A 19,652-nucleotide genomic window follows, 5' to 3' on the forward strand; every position below is an offset into this window, starting at 1 on the left:
CAGCTGAAAAATGACAGTGAACACACGAATTCTTCAAAAAATGGAAAACCCTAGACGGGTTTTTGAGAAATCGCAGAAAAAACTTCGAAAATTTTGAAGCAAATAATTTCAAAAAAGAAATTATAGAATTTTTGAAAAAACTTCAAGTATTAGCTCTGATACCATATTACGGAAGTAATTGGTAAAATACTTGCTGGTTATTAACAGAGACCAAGCGGTCAATTTATACAAAAGAATAAAGCGATGTTTCCTTAGGAAACTATAAAAAAGAATAGAAATATTCTATTTTAACAGATAAAGCTAAAAAAGTGAAAGCTAACTAAAGCTAACTAGATATTTACAATAGATAACCATTAACTAATAATAGATGACTTATCTATTATTGTAATGGTGTGCACACTGCAGACAATATTCATTTTGGTAGAGGAGTAATATTCTCTCTCTATTATTATTAAGCTGTTGGTGACGGCTTTGGAATTCGAAAAATACAAGGCAGCTTTTTTGGTTGTAGAGGGTAGTGTTTAAGTGATTCAAATAAAGGAAATGGTGAGATTTATTTCAAAGTGTAAAATGTCCAAGAAGGTATCAAGGGGAGTTTGTTTTTGAATGGAAGGGTGGATCCAATGTACCTCGGGGACATGTCCTCCCCAAAATCCCTAGCATTGCTAGAGCGAAGATGCACCAAGGATGTGGGGACAAAGTTTTGGTGTCCCTAGTAGCACCACCCAAATCACCGTTGTCCCTGGAGGGGACAAGGAGACACAACGTTCCTTGACCCCTCAGGTGATGCCCATGCATTACCCATCAGAACAAATAGATAAAGTGCATTTAAGAAAAAAAAACATTTTTGATTTGTTTATGGGTTCTATTGTTTCCTTGGGGTATGTGTGGTCCATCTCTTGTGTTATATTCCTTCAAAAGACTCTCAAGCTTCATTTCTATTCATTTTTTCCTTTCTAATTGTTTGCAACAGCAACGAGAAGAATAGTGAAGAGCTGAGAAAAGGGTGTTTGGAAGAGAGAAAAGAGTGATTACAAGTCAAAGAGGAGTGACAAGGAGCAAGAAGATGAAAAGAAGGAAGATTCTTCACCTTGTTGAAGAGAGTTTTCAAGCAAAAAGTAGGGTTTCCAACTGAGTTTTTATTTTATTTTCTGATTCTCAAATGAATGTTCATTTTTTTTAGTTTGACATTTCTTGTTTCATTTTGTTATAGTTATTGCATTTCTAGATTGAAGTAGATTCTCCTTGTTTCATTTTCTAAACTTTTGTTGTTTAACTTTAAATTTTAAAAATTTAAAGTAGGGCTAGGCTGAAACCGTGTGCTTATTGATTTTTTTTTCATTTGGTGAAATGCAGAGTCAAAATAAGTTCCCATAGTCATGAAACAGTGCACTGACAGCCAATCAAATTACGAATCTGAGCATGATGATGATACCAATGAGGGGGGTGAGCATGTGCCAAATCCGCAAGGGAAAACCAGTTCCATAGTGCACGATCTGGTCCACCATCTACTGATTGCCCCTCCACGCTTTTGACAAAGTGGGCTAGGGGTACTTATGATCCTAAATCTCCTCTTAGACAGTTTGCAACAAAGGGCAACAACCCCAATGCCATAAGGTGGTGGCACAAGGAAATGAAAATGCAACACTTGTGGTACATAATGGTTTGGTGGCATCACTAGAGTGAATGTACACTTCCTCTTTGGCTAGGAAAAGGTGTGGAAGCATGTGATTTTTGAAGAAGCCTAAGAATCTGCATTATAGAATTGAGTTCAACAAGCTTTGGGTGTTCTCGATGGCTTCAGAATTGCAATGCTTACTACCATGTCTGGTAGGCAACAAATTTAGAGTATTCAACAGGTGCATGAACAATAAATACAAGGGAAGACACCCATTTCTACTCCTAGATTGTAGTAGAGAGAAATAACATTTTCAGGGGTAGCGTTAACACCTTCATCCACTTATAGTGCTATGGCTGAAACTCAATCAAGCAAGGGGAAACACAAGGTGCAAACTGAAAGTAACCCCATAGCAGATTTGTTAAATGCACACATGAAAGAGCAGATAGAGGAATCCATTGGCAGATTCTTTTTTTTCAATGACACCCCACTTCATTTAGTGTGATCTTCTTATGATGAGATGACATAGATGGTGGAAAAGGGGGGAGAACTATCATTTGTGCCACTAGGTGAGTACAAATTGAGGACCACAATCATGGATAAAGAGTATGCCACGATCAACACAGCGATAGAGACCATGAGGGCATGTTGGAAGGAGCTTGGATGTAGCATTATCATAGATGAGTGGACGGACATTAGGAGCTGCCCACTCATCAATATCATAGTTAAACGCTCAGAGGGCCCATTCTTCTTAGTGTATTTGATTGTTCAAGGCATGAAAGCATGCTGATTTTTAGTTTAACATCCTTTAAATAACTATTGAGGAGAATAGGCCACAAAATGTGATCAAAGTAGTGAGAAATGCAACACCTGTGTGCAAATTTGAAAGGAGGCTTATTGAGGTTGCATATAGACATATTTGACAGACTCCAGGTTGTGGATATGCTATGAACAATGCACTCAAGGATATGAGGGAGGTTGATTGGATTAAGGGAGTGATGAGATATGCTAGAGATGTACAAATGTATATCTACAACCACCACACTTCACATGCACTTTTTAGGAGCTTTGCAAAGGAGTTCTTAAAATTAGTTGAGACCAAAAATACATCCCATTTGATTCATTTGGATAGAATGCTTGACCTTTAAGAGCCACTGGAACTCATGATTACGATGAATGAGTGGAATCAATGGGATGGGTCTAGGACAAAGCAAAGGAGCAGGGTAAAGGAGATAGTGAAGAGTGATGTATTTTGGAGTGATGCAAAATAAGTTTCTATCTTCAGTCTAGTTTTTCTAGGTCATCAGATATGTGGATGTGGATGCACCTAGTCTTGGATAGGTGTACGAGTGCATTGATTCTATGCTTGGCCAAATCAAAGATGTGCGAGATAGGGACCTCATTTTTAGCATTCTACAATGAGCTCATTCAGCCTATTATTCAATGTAGATGGGATAGCCTAAACATTCACTTACCCATGGCTGCTTATGTATTGAACCTAAAGTGTTACATGCCTAGGTCTGGTAGGGTTACACTAATTAAGGATGATGAGGTGATTCACATCATGCTACTCATTGTAATCATCTTTATGCCTCGTACATCTTTTCATCATTAACATCTTCTATTTGTCAATAATGTGAATTTTAAATTTTGTAATTTTTCAGGTAAAGGAAGGGTTCATCTGGTGCATTGGGCAGATGTATGACTCTGAGATTACTGGGATGGTTCACATTGAATGGACCAAATTTGCTACTCTTAGGGATTATATGGCTGTGATAAAGGGGGACATAAAAACTATGGCACATGTGAATATGATTTTGTGGTGGACTTGTGATGGACCAAAATCTATGACTACTGAACTAGTCATTCGTTTGTTGTCTCGGGTTTCTAGTTCTTCAACTTTGGAGAGGAATTGGTCTACATAAAGCTTCATCCACTTCTTTGAAGAGGAACAAACTTGCCTCTTAGAGAGTAGAGAAGCTAGTGCTTGTCCAAAGTGTCTTGCATATTATTGACTGTAGGACGTGTGTACAAGGAGAGCCTAGCATCACAATGGGATGCAAAGCCAAAGGAACCATCATAGATTGATGAGGATGATGATGCTTTAGATTCAGGGCTAGTTGGTGTTCCTTTCGGACTCTTGACCTTGGAGAGTGATAATTTTGGGGATGATGAGTTTGACGACCTTCGAGGGATGCTTAGAGGCCTCCTTCACCATGTTTTGGGGTTTCGCATTTGATTTTATAGATTGTGCTTGTTTTGATATCATGTTACTCAATAAAATCATCTTTATGATTAGATACTCATACTTGTAATATCCATTATATAATAGAGCTCTTTCATTTGCTGATTTGACTATTTAAAATTTATTTTTCAGTGTTCAATGCAATGTTCAGGGATTTAGTAATTCTAATTTACTATTTTACAGTTATTGTTTTACATCTTTATGTCTTATTTGTTATACATCTTATCATAACTAGCATTTTAAGTACCACATGTATAGTATATACACTTCCTCCCTGTCTTGGAAACTTGCCCCCTCGTTTTTCCATCCCCTAGGGTGGTGTAACTATAGGTGGATATGAATATGGAGGGAGCTGTGCATATTGGCTAAGATTATATCTTGGTTCAATTTTTAATAAAAAGGATATTGAGCGTGTAGGTGTTGTTGAAAAGGCAATAGTGTATCATCATATGTAAAATCTTTGGTTTATGTGCATCGAGCTATCTTTGGAGTTATCGACATGTGTAGAAACTAATATATCTTGCAATGTGGATGCTACTGTGTGAAAAATGAGCATATACCACATGTTACTGAAATGGAGGAATGAATGTTGAGCATGTAAGGAGTCGAATAATCATTAATTTAATGTGTGATTTTGAAGAAGAGACTAGAAAGATATATTATTTGTGGCAAGTAATAGAGGTCAAGTGATTTATTGTATCAAGTAGCTTGCGTGTGTAGCAAATTTATTCAGGTTGGCGGTATTGAGTTTTGAGTTGGTGCCTCAACTATTCGAAGTTGGTGCTCTCAAACTATAGTTGGTGCTTCAATGTGTGGAGTAGGTGCTTTGAAGAGGGTTGGTGTTCTTTACAAGTTGGTGCTTATTGTTGTAATCTGGGTTGGTGCCCATTTTTGTCAATGAAAGCTATTGTATGCTATGGTATTTTACCCAATAGAGTTTCCATGAGAAATCTGGTATATGCATCTTTATGGTTGCTTTCATTATGTTTTATGGGATTTCTTGTAGTTAAATATTTTAAAACTTCTAAAATATTTTGGTATCAAAGTAGGGTGCATTTGGAAATAGAGCTTATATGCTTTGAGGTTGATTTAGATTACATTCACGGGTTCTCATGAAGGTCTGGCTACGATTAAATCACATTTCATTTGATGGCTCTGACTATGCAACTTGGAGAATTCAAATGGCTACTTATATAAGGTCTCTTGATTTAGATGTCTAGTTAAGTGCAGAGATTGCTTACACTATTACGACAACAAATTCTGCTGAGAGGAAGGCATTTGAAAGTAATGCAAAAGCTACGAATGCAATCTTACGTGGGCCATTAGAAACAAATTTGTCAAGGTTATGCATTTTGAAACAACTTATGAGATTTGAGATGAATTCTAGAAAACATATGAAGGAGATGACAAAGCTAAGAAGGCAAAACTTTAGACTCATAGAAGACATATTGAAAGTCATAGAATGGAAGAAGAAGAAATTTTTGTTGCTTATTTTTTGTGAGTAGATGAAGCTTTTAACTCAATTAGGAGTTTAGAGAAAAGATTCAGGAGTACAACATAGTTCAATTTTTTTAAGGTCTCTTAAGGTGTGTTTATTGCGAAAGTTTTAGTTGCGAAAGAGATGAAGGAGCTTAGACTGCTGATGTGCTTGATAACAATCAAACAACCTATAAGACGAGGACAACTTTTGATTCTTCATGCAAAAAGGAGACAACCTTTCAAAGTTTTTAAGAAACAAAAAGAAAAGAAATATGTATAAAGTGAAAGTTCAGATGAAGAGTCTTCATGTGAAGAAATACTGCTCATGGCCCTGGATGATGTACATGATGGAGATCAAGAATTTGAAGATTATACTGATGGAGGAGAAATGGATTTGGAAGAAGAGCTAATAAGGGCTCCTATTAAAATCAAGTCTTAGGAAAAAAACCCTAATATGAAGTTTGCTTCTACAAGAAGGGAATGAAGTGAAAACCATGATATCTCTAGCACTTGGAAAAGCAAAGACACTGAAGCCAGGAAATCAAAAATCACCTCAAGCTTAAAGAAGATTGTGGAAGACTGGAAGCTACAGTTGTATCACGTAGAAAGATAGACAAATCTCCGACATGATTGAATCATGCGAATATAGATTATAAAAGTTTCATGTCATTGGATAAGATTATTAGCTCACAGAAATCATCTAAAGACAGTTGGAGTTGGTCTTGAAGAAGGTCAAAGTTCTATGTCTACAAAAGAAGAACAACAAAAGTCAAACCTTAATAGCATAAATGATTCTACATCAAAGATCAGCAATAATGCTTCAAGAAGCCTCCTGTCTGAAGACAAACTCGTGCAAACATGTTTCATGATTCTTTCTTTCATAGTTACCATTTCTCTTGCAATTATTATTGACACAAGTCAATCAACTATAAAACATTTGCAACAAATGATTTTAGATTGAGGAGTAGAAACTGTTTTGCTTCTCCATGAAGTTATAATGTTGTATGCTAATGCTATACATGTAATAATCTTGGTCACATTGTAAGAACTTATAGAAGTGGTATGACATATTTCTCTCAATAGAACAATGTTTTAAAAAGAAGAAAAAGTAAAGGAGGTCACTAATCTTTGAAGTAAGGAAGAGAAATAAGTGTTAGTGGAATCTCTGATTATACAAACAGCCTCTCTTGCACAAAATGGAAAAGACATGGTAATAGACAAAAATGTGTATTCTAGGCATATGGCTAGAGATGAGCAAGTTTATCACTCTTGAAAGCACCAATTTAGGAGAGGTAATTTCTTTTGGTAATCCATCTACAAAATTTAGAAGTCCAATTACATTTCTTTCAAATAATAGCAAGGCAAGTTGAAAACGCCTTATATGTAGAAGATCTGAAACACAATCTTTTAAGTGCAAGTCAATTGTGTGATCAAGGACATTATTTGATTTTTAATTTAGATTGTTATGAGATTAGAAAAGATGGTAAACATATTGTTGATGAAAGAATGGCTTTTAACAATCCATACATTCTCGATGATATCAAAAGGGAAAAGTTTGGAGTGATTTTACTCCATTATTGATTTTCTGTTTGGACTTGGAGAAAGTTCTCTTTGTCAAATTCTTTTGGCTGCACTTTAGTTATGTGGAATGGTTTGAGTTGTGTAACTTGGTTTCAGTTATGCAAGATGGTTTCAAGTATGTAGGTTGGTTTAGTCATTGATGTTAAAGGAGGAGAAATAAGTCAAGGGTGCCAACTTTGTTTCAGTGTAAGGCGACATGCTTCAATTTATTTTAAAGTAGCATTACTTTAGAGCTTCTTTGTTTCAGGTTAGTTTTAGGTGGAGTTGCCATCAATGACGAAGGGGGAGATTTTTGAGTATGTTGTCATTGAGGTCAAAGGTTGATGATCAAGGTCTTGTAAATCTTTGAAGATTATTCAAAGTAATAGAAAATTGGTTGAGCTACTTGCTTGGTTGGTTAAGATGCTTGAGCTGGTTGGTTGCTTATTCTAGTTGTGCATCTACTTCACCCGCTTGCTTGTCAGCTACTTATTTGTGTAAGTTAAATCTTGTGCCACATTGAGGTGGAATTTTCAAATATATCGATCTTCCATGTAATAAAAGTAATCCTTTTGCCGTGTCTATTTGTGGCATGATCATCACTCATTTATGTGGATATTTAATTTGGAGTGATAATCTTTGACACATGGCTACGAAAATAAATCAGCTTCCATCATGTTTACTTCACCATGATGAGTGTTTCAAAAAGGGATTAATAATGGATTCTATTTGAGACAATCTATTTATTTGTTCTTCCTATTTTGGTAGTGCGCAACTCTTTTATGGTGTTGGCTATAAGTTAATTGTTTGCCTATTCTTAAGTTCACGTTTTATAATGCATAAGCATCAAAACAAAGAATTTACATGAGGTATTTAGGTGTGCGTACCCTGGATGTCGTGTATAACGAGTGTGGCTGGAAAAAGCAGTTTGTGCATTTTTGGAGAAACAAACAGTAAATAAGTCTTTTTGTCTATTTTAGTTTTGACTAAAACAAAAAATTGCAAAAGGAGCTTTGCATATTGTGTGCAGACAATATTCATTTTGATAGAGCAACAATATTCTCTCTCTATTATTATTGAGCTGTTGGTGACGGTGTTGGATTCTAAAAAAACACAAAGCAACTCTTTTGCTTTAGAGGATTGTGTGTAAGTGATTCAAATAATGGAAATGGTGCAATTTCAAAACATCTAAGGAGTTACCAAGGGGAGTTTTTTATCTGAATGGAAGGGTGTGTATGAAGATGGAGGGAGCTTTGCTTCTTGGCTAAGATTATATTTTGGTTCAGTTCTAATAAAAAGAAGGATATTGAGTGCGCAGGTGTTGTTTAATAGGTGTTAGTGTATCATCATTTATGAAAGCTCTGAGTTGTGTGCATTGAGCTATTTTTGGAGTCATTGACATGCTTAGAAGCTAATAAAGCTTGTAGAGTGGATTCTATTGTCTAGAAAATGAGCATATATGCCATTTTATTGAAATGGAGTAATGGATGTTGAGCACATAAGGAGTCAAACAGTTATTAAGTCAACATGCGATTTCTGAAGAAGAGATGAGAAAGATATATTATTTGTGGTAAGTATATTATTTAGAGGTCAAGAGATTTATTGTTTCAAGCAACATGTGTCTGTAAAAGATTTATTCAGATTGGTTTTATTGAGTTTTGAGCTGGTGCTCTAACTGAGGTTGGTGCCTTTGTTTACCGAAGATGATGCTTTATTAGCTCAAAGTTAGCGCTTTTAAGAGGGTTGGTGCTCAATCTTATAATCTAGGTTGGTGCCCATTTTTGTGAATGAAAGCTATTATGCCGTGGTTATTACCTGAAAGGGTTTTGCATGAGAAATTTTGTGTATGCATCTTTATGGTTGCTCTCATTATGGTTATAAAATGCTCATTCACACCCCCATCAATTATTCAAATGTGCACATTATTTCTTGTTCCATGGGATAGGATGACAGACCAAACAATTGCTAAATGGAAACAATTTGTCTGAACTCTTAAGTACCCATTGGACATAAGTTAGTTCTTTTGTATCAAATTTGGAAGGTTACGAATTCGAAGGCACAATTGCTCTTGTAGATCACAACTTAGATTTTGCATCTTTTGGTGTTATGAGTATTGATTTTGAGAACACCTTTTAAAGTTATATCAATAGTCTCCAAGCTTTATAAAGTCATTTGTTGGGTGCTCAATATGAGCATTAAGTCTTTACCAAAATTGTTCTAGATTTTAGGTAATCTTAATTTATCAGTAGTTGGTTGCCCATGATTCATATATTTTTTGGTATAAGATAATTGGAAAAAATGGGCTTGCATGTTAGAAATTTGTCCGTCTTTGCTAGGCCAACCTAAAGTATACAAATTTTCTAAGGGACAATGAGATTATTAGTGTCCACGTTTAAGATTATTTCAATTTATTGTCAAATACTCTTGTATGATATTTCTTCCGTTGAGCTCAATTGTTTGTAGCCTATGAAAAACTAGCCAAAATTATGATTCTTCTGTTTGGGTCTCATAAAATCATGTATGAAGCTTTCTATGCATGGGTTAGAATATCATATGTTTGCACCAAGGATTTTATTTTAGTGTGAATGGATTTGCGACCACGATGACGATGATGTTTGAAAATGTGACCTTGATTCATTGCATACAATTGGTACTTCATATGGCAAGAAATGATTTGATAGGGTCTAGGGATACACATTGGACAACTTGTTGATTATCTAATTATTTGTGGCCCAAGTATATGGAAAGCTTGTGAATCTCTTGAACCCTGCTTGTATGAAATGGAGACTTGTTTTGAGTTGCTATTTCTTACAATAGTTGTTCCCTTTGATGATGACTATTCTTTCTACACATTGGCGAGTTCCTTGTTGATTATAATGTGAATGGATTAAATGAGTAAATGATTGAATAAGTGAATATATAAAGAAATAATTTTCCCTTACAAAGGCATCCCTTTGCTTAGAACCATATCCAAATTTATTTGACTTTGTCTAGTAGCAAAGAAAGAGGCAGTTGAGAAACTCTGGGCATTGCAAGAAACAAGTATGCCCTTTCTCAATTCTTCTTTCCCCTTTTGGAGAATTAGTTCATTAGTAGCAATCCTCGTGCACCTTGCAGTGGAAACCAAAGATTCATCCAATTCTAGTTTGGGATGTCCTGATAAAGAAAACACTGAACCCTATGAATCGAGCTTTGCATTTCAAATTGATTTATCAATGCATTTTTCTTTTGGCATTTCAGCTTAGAGATTAAATGATATCAAGTCATTGCATTCATTAGGTGGTTGACATGATGGAAAGTATTGTGTTAGGCTTGTCGTTGCACCAAAAGGTCACCCTGTCAATGCCTGATGCTACCACCTGATTTATAGAATACACGAGGCAGTTAAGCCATGTCACAAATCTCGAAGGGGAATGTTGGCGGTTAGTCCAACAAAGGGAATTAAAATTGTTCAAAAGAGTTCTTCTAGGATGGACTATCTGATCCCTGCAGCAATAAAAAAATTAGAGGTAGAGACAATTCGTCCTTGATTTTGTGTTTTCCAAAATTGATATTAAATTAACAGAAAGATTGGAGATGGAAAGTTCAAAGGCCATCTTGATAGTCACCTGGGGAATCTTACTAGTGGTTGTGCTGTGCACTTAATGTTGACAACACGTTCAATGGTCATTGATGCATTGAAATGTTCTCAGTTAACTTCAAATTCTATGATTGGGTGCTTAACCTCCTAGCAATTGTTAAGATCAGTGATATGCCTCTAGGGAGGCCACTTAGTACAGCTAGATTGACAAAAAACCTGCTATAGAGAGAACATAGACTATCACTGGTTGAGAAAATGTTTGATGGATGACAAGATGAGCATATTACCAACTACAACTTCTTGACTACAGCTAGATGGTAAGGGCATAATTGCATGGGAGAGAATTTGATTGACTACAACTACATTGATAACAGCTTGGCCTCTAGGAGGAAATTCTAGTACTTATGGTATTTTGATGTGAAGGAGAGGCCATTCATTTAATGTTTGAGGATCAATTAGACAATAGGGTCTACTGCTTGAGCAATCAATAAAATACAAGTTAGGTTCTCAATGGAATTGGAATCAATATGTTGAGTATTCTTGTTGACCAAATGGAGAAGAAATTGCTTTCTTGAATGTTGAATCCTAAGGGTCATGGGCTTTTGGACTCAGAATAAAAATGCTAGAATAATTAGTATTTGGGGTACTAGTGCTCTCCACCACAGAAAATGCTACTCATTTGGTCACTTGGTCCACAATCTTATTGATTGTTATGATATAGAGGTGCTAAGTGGTTAGCAGTTCCTATCAGAATGTTGGACTCATACCAAGTTAGCTTGTTGAAGAGTGCTCTCCACTTATCCATGTGCATACTTGATCTGAAAGCCCTCTTGCTACTCATCCATCATTTGTGTAATTGTTTTGCGAACCCTAGCCTACATGCTGCTAAGTTAGATGATTTCTCTCAGCTGTCTTCATTGCACTCAAAAGCATAGGGCCTCTACACAGACAATAAACTCTCCTCATGTTTATTCACTCTACTGATAGTATCCTTGCAGACAAAAGCACTTCCGTTCCTTACAGAAAATAATTTAACAAGATTAGCTCTTGATTGCTTCTTGGAGATAGTGTCTCAAGATTTATCACTTATCTTGTTTGGACAAGAAACGGAATAAGTTAATAAGAATAATAGCTCTTGATATCTTCTTTATCTTTTTTGATGATAACATATCTAGGAATTAGTTTCTCTGAAATACCTTTGCACAGATGGGGAGAGGATGGCCTAGCAAGATTATCTTCAAAGATTAGCTCTTGATATCTTCTCACACTCAGAAGTATTGGATATATCTTCACATAAAATAAGATGATATTCCTTCTCCATTACAAGATATTTTCATATAATAGCTGAGAGGACTGCAGTATCAATCATGTCCTAAAATGAGGCTGCCCTGAAAATATGATTCTTTTTTAAAGTTAGTTGCCTGTTACTCACTTGAATTCTGGCCAATATGAGGGGTCTTTCTGACAGTCAATCAATTTTTATATTTTATATTTATTTTGGAAAATAGTTACTAAAGAGTTGAAAATCAGTCCCAAATATTTGTCTTTGTGTTGGATTATAGCCTATCAGCTGATCATAGAAGTGCCTAGCGTACACTTTAAGTCCCCTAAGGTTGCCCTTAGGCAACCTTGTGCTGGGTTTTTTGCTGGATATGCCTATTGATTGTGGCATTCACAGCCTTGGTTTGTTCAATTGCTAAATGCAGGTCCTAGGTCATGAATTTCGGAAGGCCTTTGCCTTATTTTTTAAACTTTCAAGTTTCAAGTAGGCAATACACAAAAATCATAATGGGATGTGTGGAACCTGATTCTCAAGCTCAAAGGAGATGAGGAACATGCCCAAGATTCTCTTCCATCTGTTGGGTTGTTTTGCAAGTGCCTAGTGAGTGGTGCAGCACTTTCCCTATGCCCAACTCAGTTCTATCTAGGAAATGAATGCGGTTGCCGAACCCAGAATTTTCTCTGAAGTAAAATATCTTGATTGTTAGGAAACTGGAGGCAAAATGTATAAGTATTAAGAACATTGGAACATAGGAGTTGATATTATAAAAAGAAGACTCGGGGGAATTTTTTTCATGTATTTTAAGTTTAAGATAAGGCTACCAGGTAGTTTGATCAGCATATCTTATTTACATCCCTTGAATCCAAGATAGTTGTTGACTTTAAACGTCAAATATTTGATGTTTGAAGTGCCAATAGAAAATGTAACTAACTGTTCATCTCAAAAATGTTTGGCATAATCCTTGTATACAATACAATTAAGGATTGTTTATTGCTCATTTTTATTCAAGTGGCCATTAAATGCCCATGCTAATTCCATCTTGTATTTCTTTGTACTTTGTAGACATCCCTTTTGCTCTTTAATGCCTTTTTTTTCACTCAAATGCATCTTCACATAATGTAAAGCAAGAATAATCCACCATTTTTTGTTATTTATCTTTAGAGAATGTGCTATTGGTTCTCTAGTCCTCTTGGGTACTGCATCATTTCTCTACAAGTCCAGTCACTAGTTTTGGTATCGATTTATATATGAGCTTTATGGATTCTATGTATTTAAAGAAGTCTAAGCATTTTAAGAAAACATACAATTTCCACTATCTTCATTAAAATGCTTGTGATAGTCTCGAAAGCATTACTCATAATTTGCATTATCTGAAGTGTTTCCACGTGCCAAAACAGGTGTTTCCTTGAAATTTCTGGTAGTATGGCTGTGGATATTTCTTATCATGAACAAGTCCTGGTCTCCCATTTTTATTCAAGCGGTCATTAAATGCCGATGATAATTCCATCTTGCATTGTTTTGTAGACATCCCATTTACCCTTTAATGCCCTTGTTTTTACTCAAACACAACTTCATGTAATTTAAAGCAAGAATAATTCACCATTTTTTGATATTTATCTTTAAAGAATGTGCTATTGGTTCTCTAGTCCTCTTGGTGTACTGCATCATTTCTCTAAAGTCTAGTCACTAGTTTTGGTATCGATTTATATATGAGCTTTGTGGATTCTATGCATTTAAAGAAGTCTTAAGCATTTTAAGGAAACATGCAATTACCACTGTTTTCATCCAAATGCTTGTGATAGTCTCAGAAGCATTTTATATAATTTCCATTAGCCGAAGTGTTTCCAGGTGCCAAAACAGTTGTTTCCTTGATATTTCTGGTAGTATGGCTGTGGATACTGGTCTCCCATACAGGAGGATTTATTCTCATCATTACTGCTTTTGGCTATTTGTTTGTTGTGTGGCGACTGTTACATTGTTTTGCCTTATATACTGGCACATAATTGACAATCTGTTTTAATGATGCATTCAGTGGAAGGCTTAGGACCTAAGGGTTTAGGCTTTTATGGTGCCGTTTTGATCATAGCGCCCCGTGAATATGTCAGGATTGTTTTCCTACACCACCATGCTCTTTTTGCTACAAAGTTTTATATTTTTCTTTTAAAGACTATTTGAAAGCCTTTATTTGAAAGGACAGAAACCTTTAAAATTGGGTCATTCTGGGATGCTTTCTAGCATGGTTTGCAAACTCTGTGGGTGCTCTTTGAGTTGCTAAATAATCTCTAATTTTTTCGCTGGGCCAAAAAAATGTGGGAAAAATGTCGATGCAGGTAACTGTAAAACGTTTGTCAAAATGCATTTTTCACATGTTTTTGCTATGAAACCATGCAATGTCTCTTTTGAGATGTCAATTTTTAATTTAATAACATTTTATAAGTGTATTTTATGGAAAATATGTTTTTAAAGAGATTAAGTTTTATTAATTGCTAAGGTTGCCGAGTTTTTGCTGAGTTGAAAGTTTTGGGCCTGCCAAGTACTCTCTGTGTCCAAGTGTGCAAACTATGCATTGTACTGTAAGTTGCAGGCTTATCCATGGAAGAGTTTGTACTGTGCACTTCTTACTCAATTTTCAAGACTGAAGTAGGCACATTTTGATTTGCAAAATGTAAAATCTGCAAGATGATATAGTTAAATTTTATTGAAATTTTGATTTGATGTGCTTACCTAATAAAGTCTTGTTAGCATGAGGTATTAACTTGCTAATGCTTGTATTGAGCTAACTTTTTTGCTATTTCAATAGATGCTTATCCTTCTATAGCAATTGAAGTTGTAATTTCTGTTGGAACTAAATTGTCTGATCCTTGCTTTGTGGCAGCAAATCATCGGGTGCATGCTTTCTTTGAATCAAAGCATTTTAATAATGGCATCTTACCAATTACTGGTGCATATCAGTCTCTAAGTCGACTGTCGTCATATTGCGAACTGGTGGTAGTGACGTGAGTTTAAGACTTCTTCAAATTCCAGCTGCTTTAATGTTTAGTCTCTTTGATGGTTGCTTCTGTCAACCTGTTTAATCATAGGGCATTTTTGAATGTGTAATCGGGAACCAATATATTTTTGTTTAGAGATATTTTTATTTTGGGATTTATTGTAGACTGATATGTTTTGATGTTCTGGTAATGCAATCTTTCTGGTTCAGGTCACGGCAGCATGTTATCAGAGAGCCTAGTCTAGAATGGATTGCAAAACATTTCAAAGGAATTTTTAGCGAGGTCCACTTTGGAAATCATTTTGCACTGGAAGGAAAAGCTAGACCTAAATCTGAAATTTGCAAGTAAACTATGAAGCTTTCCTATGCTATACCTATGTTTCTTTGTAGTATATTTGCTTGCTTCTTGATATTAGTTATTGTGCCAGCCCAACAAATTCTAATTCAATGAAACAACAGTTTTAGAAGGGAGTTTCTGTGGAAATATTAATGTATAATTTTACAATGAATTGCATGCTATATGTTTACAGTTTTTCCTATATCATTCATATATTGAGAAAAACTTTACTGGAACTATACTAACCATGATAATGGATCATACAGTACTTTAAAGATCAATTAAATATCTACTGACAATAAATGTTTATGATGCTTTTATATTCACTCTAATAATATTTATACGAATCCTAAATTATTTGGTGTTCCACTCATTTTCATAGAGCAAGAGTGCTCTTTGGTCTACAAATTGTTTCTGATGCTTTTTATATTCAAACTAATGTAATTTATACAAATCCTAAATTGTTCCGCGTTTCACTGGTTTCCAAAGAGCAAGAGCACTCTTTGATCTGCTTAGTGCATTTTTTGTTACCCCCTTATACTATATAAGGACAACTCTACAATGTACATGTATTGTTGCAGTGACATTGTAACAAGATATAAAAAACAGGAGTCGACACTGTTGTGCTTGAAACAACGTTTTAGAGTTGAAAAGATCCCAGCTGTGTTGTGTTGAGAGTTGTAATCTATTTTGGACATTTAAGGGAATAAAATGGATTGATGGCTTGTGATAATTTAAGGCTTGGAAACTTCATGGTCTCTGGATTGAAATACTTTAATGGAAAGAGGATGATATGCTGAGGATGGCATGACAAGTGATATATTATTAGATCAATGCTGTTCACTATGAACAAATTACTTTCATAGTTGGTAACTTATATTGAACAACAATCTGCACCAGGAAAGAGAATCACCATAAGATTTACAATATGAGGGCTAACAATGGAATGAAGGAGGTCCAAGATGAACATGGAAGATAGTTTATAGGAGTAAAAGATGCCAGCTGGCATCAGGAACTAATTATCACAGTTCCGAAAAGTAAGGAGTCATTATCATAATTGAAGCATTTCTCCCTGACATATTATGATTTTCTGGTTTTGTCTTAGTAGAAGGAATAAGAAAGGAGTCATTATCATAGTCGAAGAATATATCCTTGAGATAACATGATTTCCTGAATTTTTCTTTGTCAGCTTGATGCCTCCTTGAAGTGTTCTTCCTTCATAGGCCTTTTTGTACTTTATTCTTTTAAGTTTTTATTTAGGGAAACTGTTTGTTAAGTTGACAGGCATAAACTACAGTGGGAGCAAGTGTGCAGTGTAATGACATCAATAGGAAACAATATCTCTAAATTAATAAAACTGACATTGTAAATAGAAAATAAAATATCACAAACAATGAAGCAAGAAGAATAAAATACAAAGAGTGCAAAAAAAAAATAGTGACAGTTTCCAAATCATCATATGGTTATGCATATTGCTTTTCTTATCAGTAAATATGTTTGAGTGGAGCAACGAATTAGCGAGGCCAAAAAATGGGGGATCTCATCCCCAAGCCCAACAATCCAGACCTGTGAGCACAAAAGCCTAATAAAGACCCTGCACTATAGATTGAAAGATCTGAGTGCATTCGATTCAGAAACATCAAGCACGAAAGACCTGCGTGGGTCCAACATGGACTTCACGAGCAGCCTCTGCCAAGGGGAATTTGGATCCACAAGCAGCATGCAACCTACATGGGGTAGTCATTGGGTCTGTGAGCACACTAACCTAGTGAGGGCCTGCCGCAGCTAGCCCTTAAGATCCTTCATAGAACCTCCTTCTCACCTCACATGATCACCATCTCCGAACTCATCCACAACCACCAAAACAACCACCAAATGTCAACCAAGGTGGGCCAAATTTGGAATTAACCGCAACTTGGGCCAGGCAGGGATTTGAACTTGGGTTGCACCTTTAACAATGCAAGCAATTCACCACCACACCACAAGGTGATCCCCAGTTATGCATATGTTTTAATATGTTCCCACAAGTTTCTGGGACAAGGATGGTAGGGCACGACAGGACAGGTTTCTACGACGACAATTTATTTTGTCGAATTTTGGGGACGAGGGGCGACGACAAATGGGATGACTATATAAATATAGGAAAGACATAAAATATATAGGGAAATTTGCATATATACGTTACATTCATATAAAGACATAGATAAACCATGCCATTTAAACATCATAGAACCTTAACATACACCATTTTAATAATCAAACTCAATGCTCAATGTGCTTATAATGCATTCAAGATTTGGAATTATTGTCAATGTGTGTGTCACATTAAAATAATAACATAAAAATTTGAAATATACCCAAGAACATAATTAAGATTTCATTTTCAATAACAACAAGAACAATGACCCACCTTCCAAATTGAAACATACTATTATCATTTAATTTTGAAACTACACTTATTTATTGGAAGTGGACTAATATTAATACAAAAAGGTCCTCTATATAGTTCTTATCAGTGTTCCGGGACTCTACGAGTCCGAGGCAGAGGCGACCTTTCTGAGGCAAATGGCCTCTGACGTGGACTCGTCGAGTCCCGAGCTCAAGACTCTTTTGAATTTTTTATTTTTTATTTTTTGTTTATTTAATTTTTTTTTAATTTTAAAAAGATAGAGATTTCTGGAAGGTGTTGTTTTTTTAGTGTATATTAATTCTGAAAATAATGTTGTGGGGCTCACTGCCAATATTGGTTACTATTTGAGTTTCATTATAAGAAGTCGCTTTTAGCATTGTAGAGTTCAATAATGTTGTACAGATATTTTCAGATTTACATATATTTGTGTTATAATTCTATAATGATATATATGAGTTTTTTTTTTTTTTTTTTAAAGATTTACGTGTTCATGAATGTTAGAACTCTCTAGTGTTGTACATAAAGTTATAAAATTTCAGACTTACATGTATATGTGTTGCTGGCTACATCTTTGATAATTGTTATTAAAAGACTTTTACCGTTAAAGGTTGTGTTTCACCAAGCAAATTGATAGACATACTTGAGAGCCTTGTTGTCTACAATGCTCACATAAGCTGTAACAAACATATTTCTCAATATCTAAGTCTTCCATGACTTATCTTAGGTGTATTCGTAGGAGGGCATAGGCTACTATGAACCGTAGTCTTCTACACTCTAGCAGATATTTTGATATATGTTTTCAATTTTTGATTCCATGAATTTCATATATTGTCGACATTTGACAATAACACTATGTTTAACTTTATATTATGTTATTCGGTTTTTTTCCTTTATAAATTTGCTTTTATACTTATGTGATTTATGCAAAAGTGTGTATGAGTGTTAAGTAGCTTCTATTTATCTCAATTATTGTGTATTGATGTTAATTGACTAAATATGCATGAAAAAATCTTTAAATCCTTAAAAATCTTTGAATTTCATGAGTTTTTCGATTTTCCGAGTCCTTGCCGAGTTCGAGTCGGATTTTGACTTTCCGAATAAGAGGCAAGTCCGAGCCCCGTAACCATGGTTCTTATCATGATATAGGTTTGTTACAATAAGACGGTATCTTGATGCAACTTCCAATATTCTTCCACAAAGGACCTAGATCAACCCAAGACCAACCAAGCACTGATCTATTGCCAGGAAATGACATAAGGATGCATGTTCTAGGTCTATAATGCACTTTTGAAACTTTCCCAACACCTTGTAGACAGTCTGCTATATAATTTTGAGCATAGTGTGACTGTAATAGCAATATTAATTCCATGATTCTTAATGTAATGTTGCTGAATACTAATTAGAGGGCCCCAAATAGCATGAATTAACTACCAAATAGTAATAAGCATGTTAGGTTGAACTTGGAAGGAGGGGCCCACTTCAAAATAAAAAAAGAAAAATATTTGTAAGTGTTGATGTTCTCTATAAAATTGGAGACACCCATCCGTCTTGGGGACCTCTAAGGTGTCCCCAATCGTCTGCGGGAAGTATGGATGTCCCCAATTTTTTTTCCCGAAGTCCCCAAGTTTTTGGGACGTTTTTTGGGAATTTTCAAAAAAGGGGGACAGGATGGGAATGTCCCCTAGCCGTTCCCAACTCCTCGAAATGTTTCTAGTATGGGGATGGGGGGTTTGAGGCCAGGGACGTATCCCTAGGTAACGTAGATAATATTTGCTTTCTAGTTATAAATTTATACCTATATCTATTTGATCAAAGCTACCAAAAAATAAAATAGTTCTCAAGGACAAGTTAAAAAATTGTGTCCATCTTAAGTAAATAAAAGAGTTCTTAGCTAAATAAATTAGCTCAATGTTGTACTTATCCATTTATGTCTATGTAGCTTAAGCAAAATATAACACTTATTGTTTTAAGAAAGTAAAATAACTCTCTTCATCAAATAAAAGTTTACCAAAATAATTTCTTAAAATAGCACTTTGTTTTACCTATCTATTTATGACTGATTAAATTAAACTAAGTTCTCTAAGCTACTGAAAAATAAAAATAAAATAGTTTTCAAGTACTTAACAAAATAATTCCTAAAAATAGCACTTTG

At 35.2% G+C, this 19,652-nt stretch overlaps 1 protein-coding gene across 1 annotated transcript in view; it reads left to right on the forward strand.

The window, feature by feature from the left end:
- Window positions 1-19,652, forward strand: part of LOC149568375 (uncharacterized) — a 68,161-nt gene that overhangs the window by 41,623 nt on the left and 6,886 nt on the right. The window contains exons 4-5 of the mRNA XM_089821319.1: window positions 14,640-14,760; window positions 14,964-15,098. Coding sequence (XP_089677445.1) covers window positions 14,640-14,760; window positions 14,964-15,098 — 256 coding nt within the window. The remainder of the gene's footprint in view (window positions 1-14,639; window positions 14,761-14,963; window positions 15,099-19,652) is intronic.

The sequence above is a fragment of the Cupressus sempervirens genome, chromosome 3 (assembly GCF_028749045.1).
Source record: "Cupressus sempervirens isolate cs-2001-9-10 chromosome 3, ASM2874904v1, whole genome shotgun sequence".
Lineage (NCBI taxonomy): Eukaryota > Viridiplantae > Streptophyta > Pinopsida > Cupressales > Cupressaceae > Cupressus > Cupressus sempervirens.